At 43.3% G+C, this 18,502-nt stretch overlaps 1 protein-coding gene across 1 annotated transcript in view; it reads right to left on the reverse strand.

Moving 5' to 3' along the window:
• LOC126412152 (heat shock protein 75 kDa, mitochondrial) overlaps positions 1-18,502 on the reverse strand; it is a 383,507-nt gene that overhangs the window by 188,100 nt on the left and 176,905 nt on the right. The window contains exon 4 of the mRNA XM_050081610.1: positions 2,155-2,310. Coding sequence (XP_049937567.1) covers positions 2,155-2,310 — 156 coding nt within the window. The remainder of the gene's footprint in view (positions 1-2,154; positions 2,311-18,502) is intronic.

Consider the following 18,502-nt stretch of genomic DNA (forward strand, 5'->3'; position numbering starts at 1 on the left):
CAACATTTAGTAAGCATTCCTGATCGTGTCCAATATTGTGTAAAGCATTTAAAAGTGCAATTACTTTTATTAATCAATTAATCATTCGCTCACACAAACAACACAGTAAAACTTCGTCAGGCAATTACAGTGACACAGCTAGAGTCGCTGATGTTGACAGTAATCTGAAACAGAGAACAGTCGACAAAAAGTTTTTCGAATGGTGCTGATTTCTATCAGTACCTGGGAGCCAGCAGCAAACATATCGCGCGCCCTTACCACGGCTTGTCTACTGGGGAGGCTCATAACATACTAATTAATGTAGATAATAACAGATCACACTAATTTATGTAGGTTACCAATTAAGAATCAGATCGGTAGATATGCGGCTCGAGGTGCCCCCCCCCCCCCCACAGTGCCAGTATTGGCTCTTGAGCAAAAAGGTTTGACCACTAGTACTCCCACACGCAGAACAGGCAAAACAGCGAGAGGGCGGAATCCGAGAAAGAGCTGCGAAACGGAGCTGGAGAGCCTATGTTGCAGGCTGCATACTTTACAAATCAAGGCGCCGCTGATACAACAGCGCTAACGAGCTTCCTTCGTTCCCGCTGTAGTTCCACGGCTATGACGAGCCTGAGAACTGTGGCACTCATGTCGCTTCATACTCGTCGACTAGCTCTCCCTTACTGAGACATGCAAGAGTATAAGGTTAGTTGTGGCTTATTGAAAATTAATTGATGCGGTGTGGAAAATTGCAAATGTATTGTATTAGAAGAGAAGTGATGTCTGGAACACATTTCGTGGTATAGTCCGCACTTCAAACGATGAACATACGGGCATATATTTTGTCTAATGTGAACAAAATGGTTACATTCTTGTTTACTCCACTTCCACTACGAGGAAGCATATGTGCTGCATCTAACGAAAACTCAGCGCAGAGAAATGTCCCTGTTCCATCGCTGCGACCAAAAATGGGGCTATTTCTGTATTCATTTGATGGCAACTTGCATTTATAGACTAACAGCGAGTTGTGTAGCTTATCATTCACATCACTAACTTTTTTGAACACTGTTGTAAGTTCATTTTAATAATTCATCACTATTTAGAGACTCCATTTAATCCTCATGTCATATCTTCTGATACTTCAAAAGGTTCGTATGTAGTGGGAACGCCGCGATTTCGCGATTACATCTGCGAACTGGTGTATTCGCTCTCCTTTCTGAGCGATTCGACTCCACTCGTACCCGACAACAGACCCACTTGACCAGTGGGCGGCAGTGGCGGAGACTCAAGTCGAGTCTGCAAGCATACGGAGATGGCGAGCTCGGAGATGACGTCAGAGGACTCGCTGGCGAGTTTAAAGCTAATCACTGAAACGTCAATCACGAAGATATTTTAATTAAAGTATAATGCATTGTGCGACGCGGGCACCTGTTTCAGCCCTTGTCAGTTCACATAAAGTGTCTAGCAGGTGATCAGGTGAAATAACACGCGTGGTTGTAAACATAGACCGCCTTCTTTCCAAAAACATCATGAAGTAACAAAGAGGTAGGCCCTACTGAACTGAATTTGGAAAAATGAGATTTACGGCACAGTTGGGCTAAACGAAGGGATAAGTTTTATGAAAAATCCTGAGGTTTCAAGGATAAGTTGATTTCGTAATGGAGGGAACTATGGCATGGGTGGGAGGTGGTGAGGAATAGCAAAATGTGCAGAGCGAGACCACGGTTTGAATACAATGAATACGTCGAAAAGGATGTATGTAGCAGTAGTTACGTGAGGAAGATGAGGCTCACACGGGATAGACTATCGTGGAGAACTGCATCAAACCAGTCATCGAATTGAACACCACAACACGAGTCTACATTGAATTAATTTCAATGTAAATTTCCTCGAGTCCTTACGGTAGCTAACTCACCGATAGAATCTAAATACCGTTTTACTAGTAGCTAAGTTTAGTCTGCAGTATGTAAGACTCTTTGTTTCTAGATAGTGCACGGCAATGGTGGTCCCAATGCCAGCGAGATGTATGTGTGACGGATTGATTCGCGATGACATTTGGATAAATATAAAGTACTACTGGTTTTGGGAACTACTAGAATCGTACTTTAAGCCGCGTTTTGCTCTGCTGTGCCTAGTATCTTCGTAAGAAGTGAGCGGCAGCGCCCGCCTCACCTGTATAGTGATGGTGCGCGCCTGCTTGTCGGTGGCGATGTGGATCTCGAGCGGTCCAGCGGCCGCCGCCTGCTCCGCGGCGCCCGCCGCCAGGCTGCGGTAGCGCAGCTTCTCCAGGGCGTCGCTCGCGTTCGACACCAGCTCGCGGATGAACACCTGCCGACAGCACAACACCAGTCATTACAGGTACTAAGCGCTGTCCCACTACCAAGCTGCTGCACACCGCTAGAGAGAGAGAGAGAGAGAGAGAGAGAGAGAGAGAGTATGTCCTCTGACAACTTTCATGTCATGTTTGTTTGCATGGCCATACAATAATCAATTATTAATGCTTTTGCGTCTTAATATTACTACAAATAATGAAAGAGCATTGTTCACTAACACGAATCTACGTTAATAACTAAAGAAAAAGCAGTGGTTCCAGGATGTTACAAAAGAGTCAAAATACATTTTTCAATCAATAATTACCAAAATGTAGTGACTTATTAATTTGTATTTCCAAAATTACCACACATGATGTTTTATAAATAAGCAAAATGTTTCTCGTAAGAAATACTCTTTAATTATTTGCAATAAGCTTCGGACGAAAAAAAATCAATAACCACTGAATTTCAGAAATTGTATCTTTTTATGGAATCAGTATCTACTGGTCCACTGTTTTTCACAACAAACAACCGACAGCTAAACATGTAATAGGCACTTTTCAGTGCCTGGATTTTTTCATGGCCGCTTCTGTAATTACTTAAGTAACAGTAATTTCGTTTTTACTGTGTTTTGGTTACTTAGACACCAAAGAGAGGACTTGGAACTGTGACTGTGCAAGGTGACATGGGTGAAACGACGAATCAACTGCCAGGTAAGAGCTGCAAAGTCTATTAAAGGTCCAAAGATTACAAGAAAGCAAATTGTGGCAAGTGAGTATACCGGAGCCCTCCTAGCGAATTTATCCTGTGCTGAGACTCGGTTCTCACGAGTGAGCCTGTGAAAGTAACCACTTACATTTTAAACTTGTGTTCGCAGCTGTCGAGGTACACACTCGTTACAGACTACTCGTTACTAGCTACTTTCGTTACTAACAGTGTCTGACTACAGACTGCCGTTACTCATGTGCTGTAACTATATAAATAGACAAGCCACACGCCACATCTGATTACACGGTTCTAAAGGTGAAAGGGTCGTACTTAGTAGTTTTTATCTTAAAATTTGCGTGAAACCAAAAAATTTCTAGCCGCCGGCGCATTAAAAATCTATCGAAAATATGTCTTTCTGATACTATTTGTTAAAATAAATGACATAACATTAAACGTTCGCCTATCGTATCTTATGAATTGCACTGAGGGTAGTGATCAATTTCACGAAGTAACAGACGTCTCGCTAGGTTGTACAATGGCTCAGTGCTGCATTTGGCACTTTTATACATAATTTACGAAGGTTACCGAGTAAGGCTGCAGCACGTAATGGGATAATGGGAGATGAAGCAGCCTGCATAGGATAGAGTAGCATGGAAAGCTGCATCAGACCAGTCTCAGGACTGAAGACGACGACGACGACGACGACGACGACGACAACAACCGAGTAAGTTAAAAAAAATAGTAGGTACAAAGGCCACAAATCCAAAGGCCTGAGGCTCGATTACTAGTCGATTCATAAATGCTTTTTTGTCACTTCTCATTTCTTTCACTTCTACCTACACTCTGTTAACATGAAAAATGCCAAAGTGCAATGCGTTTCGGAGTGTGTGTTAAACCGCCGCTCCGCAATCTAATACGTAAGTACAATTATTACTGTGTCTATTGATAAAGGACAGGAATATATACTAAACTGTAGCACGAGCTTAGCTAATTAGGCTTCCAGTACCCTCCAATTACGCATGTTAATGGTTTTCATGTAAGGTGTATAGAGGGATCATGTTTTCAAATCTGCGATGGAAAGCTAGCTGCAAAAATATACGAAAAGTCGTCACTACAATATTAAAAATGAAATTTAACGGAAGCGGTTTAGCAAGCATGAACTAATAAGCAACGCTGTTAAAGTAAGTAAAATTGGAAAGTTAACTTGTGCTGCTGCTAATTATCTGCAAGCGCTCTAGACCACTGGAATACCACATAAAACAAGTAACTGAGGTTCTTATAGGGGAAAGGCGGCTAGTATGGGACACTTCAATCAAAATTGGGAAAGCTTTTGTTATTGTTTTGTAATGAGGTACAACAGCACGAAACCTCGTTTTCAACATTTGTTTTTGAGTGAATGGTGAAAGAAATATTTCTAATTAAAACAACACACAGCAAGAAAATATTTTCTACGGCTAACAATTCGGATGTTGAAGTGTCGGGCAGTATGGGCAGCACAACAAAATACCTGATTTTTTTAAAATAAAAAGAGACTTTTGTGGCTCACAAACAAATGTAATCTGTTTATATACGAAAAGTACAATATGATAAAAAAATTAAAGTATAAACTTAAAACATAACAGTAAGTTCCCTTATGGAAATGATATTTTGTTCCTTTCACACGATGCAACTTAGCTCAACACATTATTTTTCAATTTTACGGTAGTCACAATAGCAATACAGTGAATCCTCAATGTGTGCAAGAAGTTCATGTGCCGAGACCTCACAATTTCACGCTGGATATATTTTTCTTCAAAAAATTCTCCACAAACAATGCTGTCTGTCTGTCATTTGAAATGCCCGTTACCGGATCTTTTTTGGATGTTTGTCCAACTTCTCTTGTTTTTCTACTTTAGCCCTTTCCTGAGTTCTTCAGCAGCTTCTTTTTCGAGTCCCAAATTTTTTCCTATTAACATCTGTCTAATGGTTGTTGAAGTTAGTATTCCAATTTGCTCAGCATTCCTTTTCCGGCTTTTTATTTTCTTGACAGTGCAAGAGGAAAAAGTATAAATTTTCTTCAAAATGCTCGAAAAAGTTGGGTGACTATCTGGCATACATTTAGGTCTACACAAGCTCTAGGCCTAATGATTAGGAGAGGTGCTGAATCATTTGTGCTTCAAGATGAAGTGACAGCTACAGTTGTAGTAGGTGGGAGACATTCTAAATCAGTTGTGTCGGATGAGGTTAAGCCTACTGAATTTCCAGAAGAGCTTTTTGGAGCAGGAGCATCAGCACTTCAGATGCTGGATTTTCTATGATGGTATGGGCAATGTCTATACAGTATAAGTCAGTGAAAATCTGTGTATTGAAGGGAGTAGGTGCCTGTACCTTTTAAGCCGCGTTAGCCCTCTGCAGGCTACATTCGCTGACTTTGCAATGACGTACTTTACTGGTAGAGCACCCGGGTTTGGCCACATCAATAAAGTGCAAGCAAGGTTATATTGGTCTTTAAAACGGTTCATAAACTACTTATCAAGCCGGTGCAGTTTGTTAGATGCGATGGGGAAAAATCTCAGCATGAGGACATGGTGTGACGTCAAGCTTCTTGTTGAGTACCGTGACAATCGGGGAGGAGCAGAACGGGCTTGTGGTCAACTGACCTCGACAAAATGCATTAAGCTTGTGGACTGGTGTTTCCGTAACATAGTTATGGACGCTTCTCCATGAAAATTTGATTGAAAGCTTTGCCTGCTAATTTCTTTCCTCTGTCAAATCAATAAGACGCTTTCACATTTTCGACCAGATTTTGAAAAATCACATCTACATCGACTCGTATGCATTTAATGCCATGTTTTAGTATGTGTATTTGTGGCTAAGTGGAATACTGCCTGACTAACAGTCTACAAACTTCGGATTCAAACCTTGGTCAATTCTACCAATCCTCCCTTTTTTTCCTTCATCTCTGGTAGTCGTTTGTGTATGTAAAAAAACTGATTTGCGTCTTGTCAGATATGTCTGTACTAATACACCCAATTTATTGGCCGCACATTTTTTATTTACATATTGATTTTTTTAACTTCTGTTTAATGATATTCACAGGGAAAAATACTGGTTGCGGAAAATGAAGGGCAAGGATTGTAAGTCTGACAATGGGTATCTTGCTAGTGTGTATCACGTAGATAATCTATTACGTGACTCCTGGGTCAAAAAATGGTTCAAATGGCTCTGAGCGCTATGGGACTTAACATCTGAGGTCATTAGTCCCCTAGAACTTAGAACTACTTAAACCTAACTAACCTAAGGACATCACACACATCCATGCCCGAGGCAGGATTCGAACCTGCGACCGTAGCGGTCGCGCGGTTCCAGACTGTAGCGCCTAGAACCGCTCGGCCACCCCGGCCTGCCGGCCGAAGTGGCCGTGCGGTTAAAGGCGCTGCAGTCTGGAACCGCAAGACCGCTACGGTCGCAGGTTCGAATCCTGCCTCGGGCATGGATATTTGTGATGTCCTTAGGTTAGTTAGGTTTAACTAGTTCTAAGTTCTAGGGGACTAATGACCTCAGCAGTTGAGTCCCATAGTGCTCAGAGCCATTTGAACCCATTTGAGCCACCCCGGCCGGCACTCCTGGGTCAGTGCAGAAAATAAAACATATAGCCTATAGTGGCTAGTAACTTCAACGATATTATCACATCGGCAAAAATTGAAATGGCCTCAGAAAATATGAAATAAAACAAAAGAAGCTATGTGGTCGATTCTCGCTATTACCAGACAGTCCAAAAAGCTGTAATAAATGACTAACATTTCACCTACAGCCAAATGGTAACAGAACAAATAAGTTCTGTTGCAATGTGACTGCCTACAACAAGCATACGTTTCACAATAATTCTCTTATGTCATGGATGATAATTACATGAACTTTTAACTAAGTAAAATGAATATTTTGATTCCTATCTATGTTTTTGTTAATAACGTCACGTATTTTGTCCGGCTCAGCCGGCTTTTGGTTCAAGCACTTGTGTTTTATGCAGAGGTACTTTCTGCTTAACCGAAGTTCAGTACTAAAATGTCAGGTTTTGTCTTTTCCATTAAAGTTTTATTCTTCTTATAAAGAAGTATGCATTTTCTAAGAAGGTGGTTAAAAAAAGTAAAAAAGAAGGAAGTTATCTTCGGGAAAATTCTTCGCTCAGTGTTCAACTATGTTAGCCTTACTATTGCCACAGTGCTATTAACTTCTTTGTCATACATGTCAATTGTGTCTGCGGATCCTAATACCGCTATGTGAGACAAAACACAAATTTTTTGTTCACTCCCTCCTGTCCTTTTGGTAAAATATTTTTATCGTGTATCCTAAGGCTAAGTACTTCATGCCATTAGCTTCTAATACCAGGTTTTTCTTAAGAATGTTTTAATGCTATTAGTTCTCTGTTATTCTGTCATTGTTTTGTAATTTATTTAATTTGTGGTAAGGTCTTATGGGAGAGAGAGACCAAACTGCTGAGGTCAACGGTCCCTAAGCCTACACACTACTTACACTAACTTACGCTACGGACAACACACACACACACACACACACACACACACACACACACACACACACACACACACACCCATGCCTGAGAGAGGACTCTAACCCCCGCCGGGGTGAGCCGCACGGACCGTGACGAGACGCCTAGACCGCGCTGCTAATCCGCGCGGGCATTGTTTTACGCATAGTCCCTTTTTTGTACGGACTGACTGAAATAACTGTAATGCACATACAGACCTCTGTACCAATGATTATTTATTACAAATTTATCAAGTACTTAATATTTAATCGAGGCAGCACTCCCACGCACTTGAGATACCTCTGCATTCTTATCCTAAATGTGCCTCTTCACTGCCATGTTTTGTGGGTATATTTTGTGACTCAGATTAACTGGTTTACATTACATTTTGATTTTTATATGAATAGTGCATTACGATTAATTCGTATTTTATCATTTATTACGAATGCTGTGCACATTAGGTGATTTTCAACTCAGACTTGCCGTCTGCCGGCAGCTCCTGTCAACAATTTTTTGTAAAGATGTTTTATCCTACAAACTGTGCGTAATGTTGTATGTATTTTGTGTTTTATATTTTCAAGTTTACAGTTTTTTTATTTTATTAGTTACATTTTGAACACAAGGTTGTTAAACTATTTCTGTGTCCAAAATACAGCGCCGCTGTCCTATAAATGCACACCGCCTGGCGGCAAGTGATATCAATTGAGCTTTCTAACGCCGTCATGCTATCAGTTAAGTTTCGATACTGATGGGTGATGCGCATGACTTCATTTGAAGAACGAAATTTTTACACCAGACTGTGTATAAAATTCTTTATTGTACACACTACCAGTTTCAGGCGTTTCCCATTCCGAGGTGTGTCTGAAAACATAGCAACACACACTAGCAAAAACACAGCTAAACACATATAATGTAACTACATTGGACGTACCATTACACAAACATCATATGTGGCTACACTGTCGGTCATCATTAATTTAAAAATTGCGTACCATGCATTATTGTGCACAACGCAGTCGTCATGCGTCCTCGTCTAAAATATAAATGTGCATGACAAAAAAAGTATTACCACGTTATTTTATTGTCACATCCAGCCAGAAGCACTAAGAAAACAAATCTTGCAACACTTACTACGAAACACACTGTGTACTCTCACTCAACGAACTGTCACATGTACAATATGCGTGGGGAATTTTGAATTGTCAGTCAGAGAATACAAATACGAGGACCTTACAACTATCGATAGATTTCAGAAGTATTTCTGTCTCCTAGTAAGAACTGTGTGAAAAAGTATTATCTACATAAATCGGTGTCGCACATAAGCAGCGTTGCAGAATATTAGTTCATATGTCGAGCTGTATTTTATGGACTGAACAAAAACTGTTTACATCGTGTATATCCAGCATAAATTGTTGATCGATGTAATACATCGACTCTCAAATGTAATATCTTAGTACGTGAATTAGAAAATAAGTTAAAATATAATATGCAAATACGCTTCTCGGGTTTGCCGCCGGATCGTATTGCGTAAACCCCACAATACTTCATCGGTGCAACTGCTCGACTTCTTCAGGTGGTAGTAGTTGCTGCTGTTACTGCTGCAAGACACGAATGAAGATAATGGCGAGACGGCGTCGAAATTTATCAGGCCCGGAGCAGGCAATACACGTGCGCGGGCTCGCAGTTGGAGGATGTGACACATCCTAAAGTGTCACAAGCAGACACACACCACAACAAGAAGAAGAAGGACAAGAAGAGGTACCCTGACGCCAGGAGGACTTAGAAGACTCTCCTCCTCACTGCGCCCGACACCCATCATCATCATCATCATCATCATCAAATATCCGCTCTGTCAGTCGCTGACTGACAGTCCCAGGCGTCGACAGGGCTAGTCAAGTAAAGGCCCCTAGCCGATGCATACTTGTCAATTCACGTGACCTACCGCCTGTCTCTGACGGGCAATCACACGTACCCAAACACGCACAACCGTCCCAGTTATTCCCAAACGTCCCAGCATACCTCAACCCATCTAAGTGGAGTAAATGTCTAACGACAACAAACTCGCCCTCAACATCCTCAAGAAGAGGAATTCAAGTGCGAAGCAGCAGCAGCAGCAGTTGGAGCAAAGCGGCGCTCCTGCTGCCCCCTGCTGGATGGGAACCGCACAAAGGCCTTCAGTGCGCTCGCTGTGGGCAGGGACTGTGCAGCCGGACACTCCTGTGATTAAAAGCTGAATTACATCTCAGCAGTGCGTTGCATCGAGTCATGAATCGGAAGTTCTTGTTTTCCCTGTTTTGATTTAATGACTAACTGAAAACCTGCAACCACACGTGTTGATAAGGTTGTTTGCCTTCTTAACAACACAGTCCCAGAAAATGACACTGGGGACAAAATTTCCTCCTTTTTTACAAAAGATGCGACGCCCCATGTCCAGGTACGCGCGGAGGACCCTTCTGCACTCCCAGCAGGGAGCAGTGGCAGCGCCGCTTTCCTCTTAACTGCGAGCTTCTTCCCGCACACAAGTACTGCCTGCTCCTGGCTTGACAAATTTCGATGGCGCCGCACTATTATCACTCGCGTCTTGCAATGACAGCAGCAAGTAACACCTCCTGAAGATGCCGAACAGCTGCAGCCATGAAATACTGTGGGATTTACACAATACAATCCGGCGGCAAACTTGAGAACTGTATTTGCAACAGATCCGTCGGGAAACCCCGAAAAGTCATATGTTAAAATACGTCCACTTCTTTGAAAAGCACATCGCTCACAATTACAGCATGCGACAAAAATGGAGAAAAATGTCGTTCTTGAAATTTCTTGAGAAAAAGAAGCCGGCCGAAGTGGCCGTGCGGTTAAAGGCGCTGCAGTCTGGAACCGCAAGACCGCTACGGTCGCAGGTTCGAATCCTGCCTCGGGCATGGATGTTTGTGATCTCCTCAGGTTAGTTAGGTTTAACTAGTTCTAAGTTCTAGGGGACTAATGACCTCAGCAGTTGAGTCCCATAGTGCTCAGAGCCATTTGATTCCATGTTGTGTATGAAGACTATGTTGTTCTTTTTAGTATGTTTCCTACTGTGCTTTATGCAACACCTTTCGTAAAATTTATTATAAGTGATGTGCCTTGCATTCTTTCTTGGTAGATATTTCTGATGATGAGTATAGCTAGAAACGTGTCAATAACTTACTTCTGAACAGCAAAGTGAACAATTATCTAGCACTCTATTCATGTAGCAGTTCCGCCGTGGAACGCACAGTTGAGCACTCGGCACGCAGACGGCGGCGTGTCGGCTGAGCAGCCGCGACGTCACGAGGCCGGCCGGGCACCCCAGGCGCGTTAAGGGCAATTCACACTGTCCGCAACACCGTCACGTCAACATGTATTCACTCTGTCCGTCACGTCACAGCACCTCATCTCAAGTCACGTCATATCAAGTCACGTGATCTCAATTCCTACGGCTGTCCTCAACTTCTTTTCGCGGGAATTGCGATCTTCGTAACATGATTTTCAACCTTTTTTATGCGCGAAGAGCACATACACAACGGATGGCTTAGATACGTCGATGCTGGAGTCCAAATCTGTGTGAAAATTGCACTTTTCGACTCAAAACGGTTTGCAGCTTGCAGGGATGGCGTGCAAATTAGAGAAGGAAGACGGAAGTGCTAAACAACGCAAAATAGGTTTGGGTTCGAAAAATGTCATTACGTGGTACAGAAGGGGAAATTCGCACACTATACAAGTATATCGAAGAAGAGGAGTCTGTATTTCATAAGTATTTTAGAACGTCGAAGCACCAGTTTTTCTTATTTGTTACGTCAAATTGCATCCAGAATTACGAAAAGGAACACAGTGTTACGAGCTGCCATCATATACCGTGAAAAATTGGTTTGCTTAACGTTAAGTTTAGTTGCCAGCCTAGCGAAAATCTTTGTGCAGTAGTCATATCTCCCTCAACACCATTCCCTTCAAGATTCATAGCCTTTCTTTACATCTTGTATTTGGCTCTTAATAGTTCACGTGCATTATTTGTACTGGGGTTAGCTAGTGAAACTACATAAATATTGACCACTGATGCTTGCAAAACTATTTCACAGACAATCAAGGGGGCTACTTAACAATACATAAGCCTGCTACAAACACACATTTAAACAAAGAACTCTAAGGCATTACTTGATGTATACTTTGAAACTGTTGCAGTGTGTAATGGTTTCAGTCCACTTCTTAACGAAACATTACAAATGCCTGACAACATGCAAACAAATTCCACTTATTAACCAATTTCATTCTACCCATAGTATTTTTTTCACCTGAAGTTCCAGCCATATTGTGATCCATTTCATTGTAAAATATTAAATATGGTACCAGTATGTATAAAAATCCGCTTTATAAATGTAGAAGATGGAAAGTAATTTAGTACGTTCATCATGTCATACAATTCTGACTGCTGCTTCACGGCTTCAATTAGTCTTTCGCCAATTATTGTAAAATTATAAAATTTAACAAAAGAAATAACGTAACGAAACAATTTATAATAATCACAAAATATAACGGGCAGCGAACAAATGATATCAACCACGACGAAACGTAACATGGAGATCCGCGCACGGAGGAAATGCGCTTGGGAGTCAAGTGTTCGACGACGGACGGATGAAGTCAGCGGTCACACTTACTTCCAGTGAAACGACGGCGACGTGACGTGGCGGCCAGTGTGCATTCCGCCATTTGAAATGCAATGCAGAATGTTTTGACGGTAAGTGAGCTGAAGTGATGCGAATGTCGGTGTGAAATGGCCTTTAGCGGTTGACCGCATCCGCGCTCAATGCGAATCCACAAAGTTTGCGGGAGACGATGGCCAGTTCACCCATGATTCCTTCGTAGACTGCTCACAGGGATAACATCTACCAGCTCTGCTCAGAGTACATCAAGTCGTGCACATGAATGTCGCGGCCTTCCGTCAAGACAGAAAGTCTGACACCATCACAGAAGTGGAGGCGGGCGGCACCCTATATCTTGTAAATGCGTAAAGACATCAAAAAGTTCGAAGGCTGTTCGAGATCGGAATCTTAGGAAAATATAGTAAAAATTTCGAGCATTTGCTGAGCATAGACTCCCTCGATTCCGCGGCTCGATTTTGGTACGAAAAAATGGTAAAAAAACACTTTTTAGGGTTTTCCAAGGAATCGCCCATAAACTAATGGTGCCTCCATAAGTCCCTTAAGGCCCACCATAGAACACATCAAATGCACAAAAAACCAAAAGATTTGTTCCATTTGCCGAAGACGGAGCATGTGTGTAATATTCATTCTTTGAACCTGTACGGTAAGGTAGTGACATTAAGACGATCCTTCTGTTCGGCATACAAATGGTTCCTAGTCCAAGGGCTATCAAAACCACTTGACCCTCCCTTTCTAACATAAATAGAACCCGAGGTATGAGGCCCGGAAGAATCAGGTTTTTATGTGCGGCGTTTAGGAACACATTAGGTAACGCATACTGTCCCATGCGTACCGATATTATGTGCTAGGGGATCGATAAAGACAGGCAGGTCCAAGAAGACTTAACTAGCATTCAGGTGAACACAGAATACATATAAGATAAGAGACCGAGGAGAGGGAAAGTACGCGCAAAGTTGTGAAACCGTGGAGCTATGGGGAAGAGGGGAGGGCGCTCTATAGTTCGGAATGCCCGGTCTTGCACAAGTAAAGAGAACTAGGCATGGAAAATGACATTTCTGAACGCATATCTTATGACTGTTGAAGTAAGAAGATAGACGGGACACCGACAAAAAGAGGAAAAACTGGAGATTTCCATAGAAACATGCAATCGATTACAGACAAGATATTTAAAAAAATGACTGACTGTTACGGACAAAACCAGAATAGAATGACTCCGAAAACCTTTAATCATAATTTAATGACTACCACAAAAGCGAAAGATATACTCCGAAATAACGTTGGCAAATTCAGAGTGTACTGTGCAAAATCGAAGAAAGGCATAATGGGCCACAAAAAGGGAACAGGAGTCACAGCGAAAGAAAAGAATCAAGAAGAAGAACATAACCGGGCATATCTACTACTTCTGGCGAACCAGAAATAGAGCAAAATTGTACAAGAATTTTACTCCAAATCTGCATTATCAAAATATCACAAACGCTGTGTATTTTTGAATGCGTTTCCGATTTTATGTCCAGATCCAAGGGCTTTCTCCAGATCACACATCCAAAGGGTCATTCATTTTATATTCGCACTGCTAGGTCGTTTCTAGGTAAAGAGGAAGGAAGTTCCGTATTGAGATCATCAAAGCATGAGCTCTGCTGGAGAAAGAAAAGATAGCAAATCAGCTGTAGCCTTATCGAAGGAACCGTTGTGACATACACTGGGTAGCCAGTGACATCCTAAATCTGGATGGATTGCAAGCACAGCGTGTTAAGAAATCACTACGGCACTTCGTTTAATGTCTTGTGCAGGAATACACACACTGTATAACAGCAGCGGAGTCATATTTTTACGCCAGAAATATGATTACAAAATGGCGGTGGATCTAATGTCATATCTCTATAAGCTTGCAAATTGTTGTGCAGCACGACAGTCCCGACCGATAACGAACATATGAATGTTTTTTTTTTTTTTTTTTGTTTTTTACATTATAAATCGGAGATATATGGGCGCAACTACAGATTTCCATACGGCTGTGAATAGCATGTTTTACGAAATCATCAACAGCGTTGAAAGTCTAGCACGACAGCCGAATTGCGACATACGCTGGATATCCAAGTCTTGTACCCTTCTAGTGGCAAACAACTACTGTCAGGACATTAGCATACCGCCACAGTTAAAGAAATCCAACAGCAGTGGCTACCCATGCCTAAGGACGAGATCGGTCTAAACTCGTGAAGCCCGGGGCTTACTGTTCAACATACTTCCATTAGATGGGGCTAATAATGCCAACCCTGTACAAATTGTCACACGAAGTCAGTTATGACTGACACAGCCGTCAGTCTTACTAGCTGTTGACTTCCACGAAGCTGTCAACTTCGCAGGACGCTACATGGGAAAAGCTGACCTTAAAGTACCAAAAATTGCGATGGAGATGGTGCAGTAGTTTGTAGACAGAATCCCACTAGAGAAAGGAAAGGAAGATCAAGATTTAATGTCCCATCGACGAGGAGACCTTTAGACACGGGAAAGTTGCGCTGAGAAGGTGCGAGGTTCAATGAGTGTCTAGTAAGTACGTACACTATAAAATCAAAAGTGTCCGGACACCCCTATATGATGCGGAATTGACCACTAGAAGTCACGATCGGAGGACCCGCCAGTGTAAAAGAAGGCAGGGAGTATTGTGTTCGATAGCAGAGAAGCAGTAACAGCAGATTCGGTCGGCCAAGATAGCTGTGACTTAGAAAGTGGATTAATCATTGACTGTCAAATGAATAACAAACCCGCCAGGTTCATTTCAACCCTCCTAAGCCTGCCGAAGTCGACTGTTGATGATGCAACTGTGAACTGGAAACGCGAAGCACAACCACAAAGCTAAACTACGAACAGCCACAACTCATGTACTGAATGACAGGGACCACCGAGCATTGCGAAGGATGGCTGTAAATAATCGCATGAAATCAGCAGAAACAGTCGCTTGTGAGTTCCAAAGTGCTGCTTTTTCTTGACTTCGATCTGGGACTTCGTATCGTGGAATGCTTGAGGCATTTATTCATTTATTTGAGCTCCTCAAGCTGGTCTTACAAGATACGTCGCAGGGTGAGTACTCCCTCGCTTGGTCTTTCATTCTCCAGAACCTAGTCCTCCAGCAGGCCGACTTCTGCCAATCTCGTCATCTTTCTGCACACTGTTCGTATTAGTATATTGCAAAAATTACTTAGTAACTGATGCTTCGATAATACTAACATTCGACAGCGCCTGTGTTTTGGCGTTGGGATTATCACGTTATTCTCGAAGCCTCAGGGTATTTCGCTTGTCGCATATATCCTACATGCTAGTTCTTTCATGATTATTTGTAGGAAATGAAGTGGAGTTTTATAACGCCGACTGTTGGGCAAATTTATCAGCTCTCACGGAGGACGATATCGTATAGGAAAAAAAGATGATAGGTCCTCCGGCCAGAGGAGGGCGATAGGTCCCGGAGGCGGTTCGCAGGTAGCGTGCCGTCTTGTTTGGTATAGCACATCAATTAATAATAACGCGCGCTGATGAGATCTGGCGCCGGGCGGCAGCATTAATTAATGCCAGCTATTAATTAGCGTTATCTGGCGGCGCGGGGCGGCGCCGCGCAGCCCACGCCGTTACACCAGCGACGCCAACGGCCGACACAGCCGTCCCGAACCTGCCGAGGGGTACCGCTCGCGCCGTCCGCGGGGACACTGGTCATCGTAAAACTCTGATTCCCTGCAGCGATTAGACGAGGGGCGTTCCGTAAGGAATGCAACACATCTTTTTTCTCGGCCAGTTTCGATTGAAAATATTTGTTGTGGGACATCGTGAAATATTACCACTTCAACGCCTAAAATTTCACGAAGCTCCGGTAGGTGGCGCCGCTGTATGTAGCCCTCAAAATGGCGTCTGCAGCTGAGGTACGTTCCAGGCAGAGAACTGTCACTGAGTTTCTTTTAGCGGAAACCAGAGCATCGCAGATATCCACAGGCGCTTGCAGAATGTCTACGGAGACCTGGCAGTGAACAAAAGCGCGGTGAATCGTCGGGCAAAGTGTCTGTCACCATCGGAACAAGGTCGCGTTTGCGCGACCTTGTCCGATCTCCAGTGTACCGGCCGGCCGCACACCGCTGTGATTCCTGCAATGTTGGAACTTGCGAACACACTCATCCGAGGCGACTGACTGATCACAATGAAACACCACGCTGCACAACTGGATGTTTCTGCTAGTAGTGCTGACACATTCGCCCACCAGTTGGGGTACTCAAATGTGTGTCCTCGGAGTCTTTCGCGATGGTATGCTTCAGTAAAATCTTCCCGGATTACACGGCTCGTCGTTTCGAATAAAACACTCGAGCTTTTGATAACTGTCTCCGCCATCGTCATCAACAGAGCGTCGAAGCGGGGCATGCGCGGAACGCAAATTGGGCAGCTCGTAGCGGTTCCTTCCCGTAGCGGGACTGAGCGGACCGGTGCCGCGTTTGAAATTGCTACTCCGCGTCCCTTGTAGCATCGACTCTACATATTTGCTATCGCTAAACGTCCAAAGCACTCCCCATGCCTTACTAAGTGTGTATCCCTGGTCTCTGTTAAAATTGTTGCTGTTTATTGTAATTTCGATCGATTCTTTCACAACAGAATCCCAGTGCTATGATGTTTGAGAAAAACTCTCGTTTTTCAAACTCACTTCAACGGAAATGAACAAGGGACATCTTCGAGGGTGGCCTTGCCGCATTTGTCAGAAGTAGCTTCTCCACGACACCCAAGAGTAGTATGCACAAAGCACGTTTTATGCCCGTTTTCTGCTCGATCTTCAGCTACGGCCGTCTTCTCAAGTTCCCTTTGTTTCATACTTTGAGAATACTCTTGGAAGGTGTGTGTCCGATGGGTTCCTTGCCTTCAGACGTCTGTTTAGCTCAATGACGGATGCACTCTGCGGGAAGTAGAACATGGATGATGGGGAAATTATTGATGCAGCAAGACATTGGCTCCGACGTCAACCAAAACAGTGGTATCATGCGGGCAAACGGGGCCTCCCAGTAAGCTGGCGTAAGGCCGTCGCGCTGAACGGAGATTATGTTGAAAAATAGGGTTTTGTAGCGAAAAGAGTGGGAAATAATATGGTGTAATGGAAACCTGAATAAAACCAACATGCTTTCAGAAAAAAAAAATGTGGAGGGAGAGAGAGAGAGAGAGAGAGGGGGGGAGAGAGAGAGAGAGAGAGAGAGAGAGAGAGAGAGAGAGAGAGAGAGAGAGAGGTTCAAATGGCTCTAAGCACTATGGGACTTAACATCTCAGGTCATCAGTCCCCTAGGCTTAGAACTACTTAAGCCTAACTTAACCTAAAGACATCACACACATCCATGCCCCGAGGCAGGATTCGAACCTGCGAACCAGCGCTGTTCCGAACTAAAGCGCCTAGAACCGCTCGGCCACAGCGGCGGGCTACATTGTTCCAAATCAGAAAAATGTTCCAGTTTTCGATGTATTCCTCATTACAGCTCTCGTAATGTGGATGCAGTACAAAAAGAAATGGCCTAGCAGACGAGACAAACAATGCATAATTCACTTCATGACAATCGTCGCAGGTTCGTATCCCGCCTCGGGCATGAGTGTGTGTAATGTACTTAGGTTAGTTAGGTTTAAGTAGTTATGAGCTCTAGGGGCCTGACGACCTCAGAAGTTAAGTCCCATGTTGCTCAGAGCCATTTTGAACAATCGTCGTTCCATTGCAAATACTCTACGTTGGGGGCAGCATAGCTTTATACATCTTTTGGTCTCACGATACGGTACGAGTTCACTGTCTTAAACTATTGTATCTTCCGTTTTTTTCCAGATACACGCTGCAGTCCCGACTCAAGACAGGGTGAGTTTCGCAACAGCTCACACACTTCAACGGAGATGAACAAGGGAAATCTTCGAGGGTTGCATTGCCACAAGTAACTTCTCCAGGACCCCCAAGAGTAGTATGCACAAAGCGCTGGCATTTGAAACAGCACATTGGGTGGGAACATAAGGCCGCACGCTTAAACGAACGGAACCTGCCTTAACATGGTCAGAAAGTTCCACGCTGTTAAACGTCAGGAGAAAGGAGTCGGACTTTTACGAGATTCCCGTCCACCCTCTTCATGATATTTTGCACGTCGATTGTAGAGTCTGGAGCCCACTTATCTTCCAATTCCTCATTGGGAATGTCCTCCAGACTCTGCAAGCCACAACACCTCCTCTGTAATTCAAGGTAGTGTGCAGATCAGTTTCGATGGCATATTCCCAAAGGCCTTTCTATAGGTCCTTAACGTGTTGGAAACTGGATG

This window comes from Schistocerca serialis, chromosome 7 (assembly GCF_023864345.2).
Source record: "Schistocerca serialis cubense isolate TAMUIC-IGC-003099 chromosome 7, iqSchSeri2.2, whole genome shotgun sequence".
NCBI lineage: Eukaryota > Metazoa > Arthropoda > Insecta > Orthoptera > Acrididae > Schistocerca > Schistocerca serialis.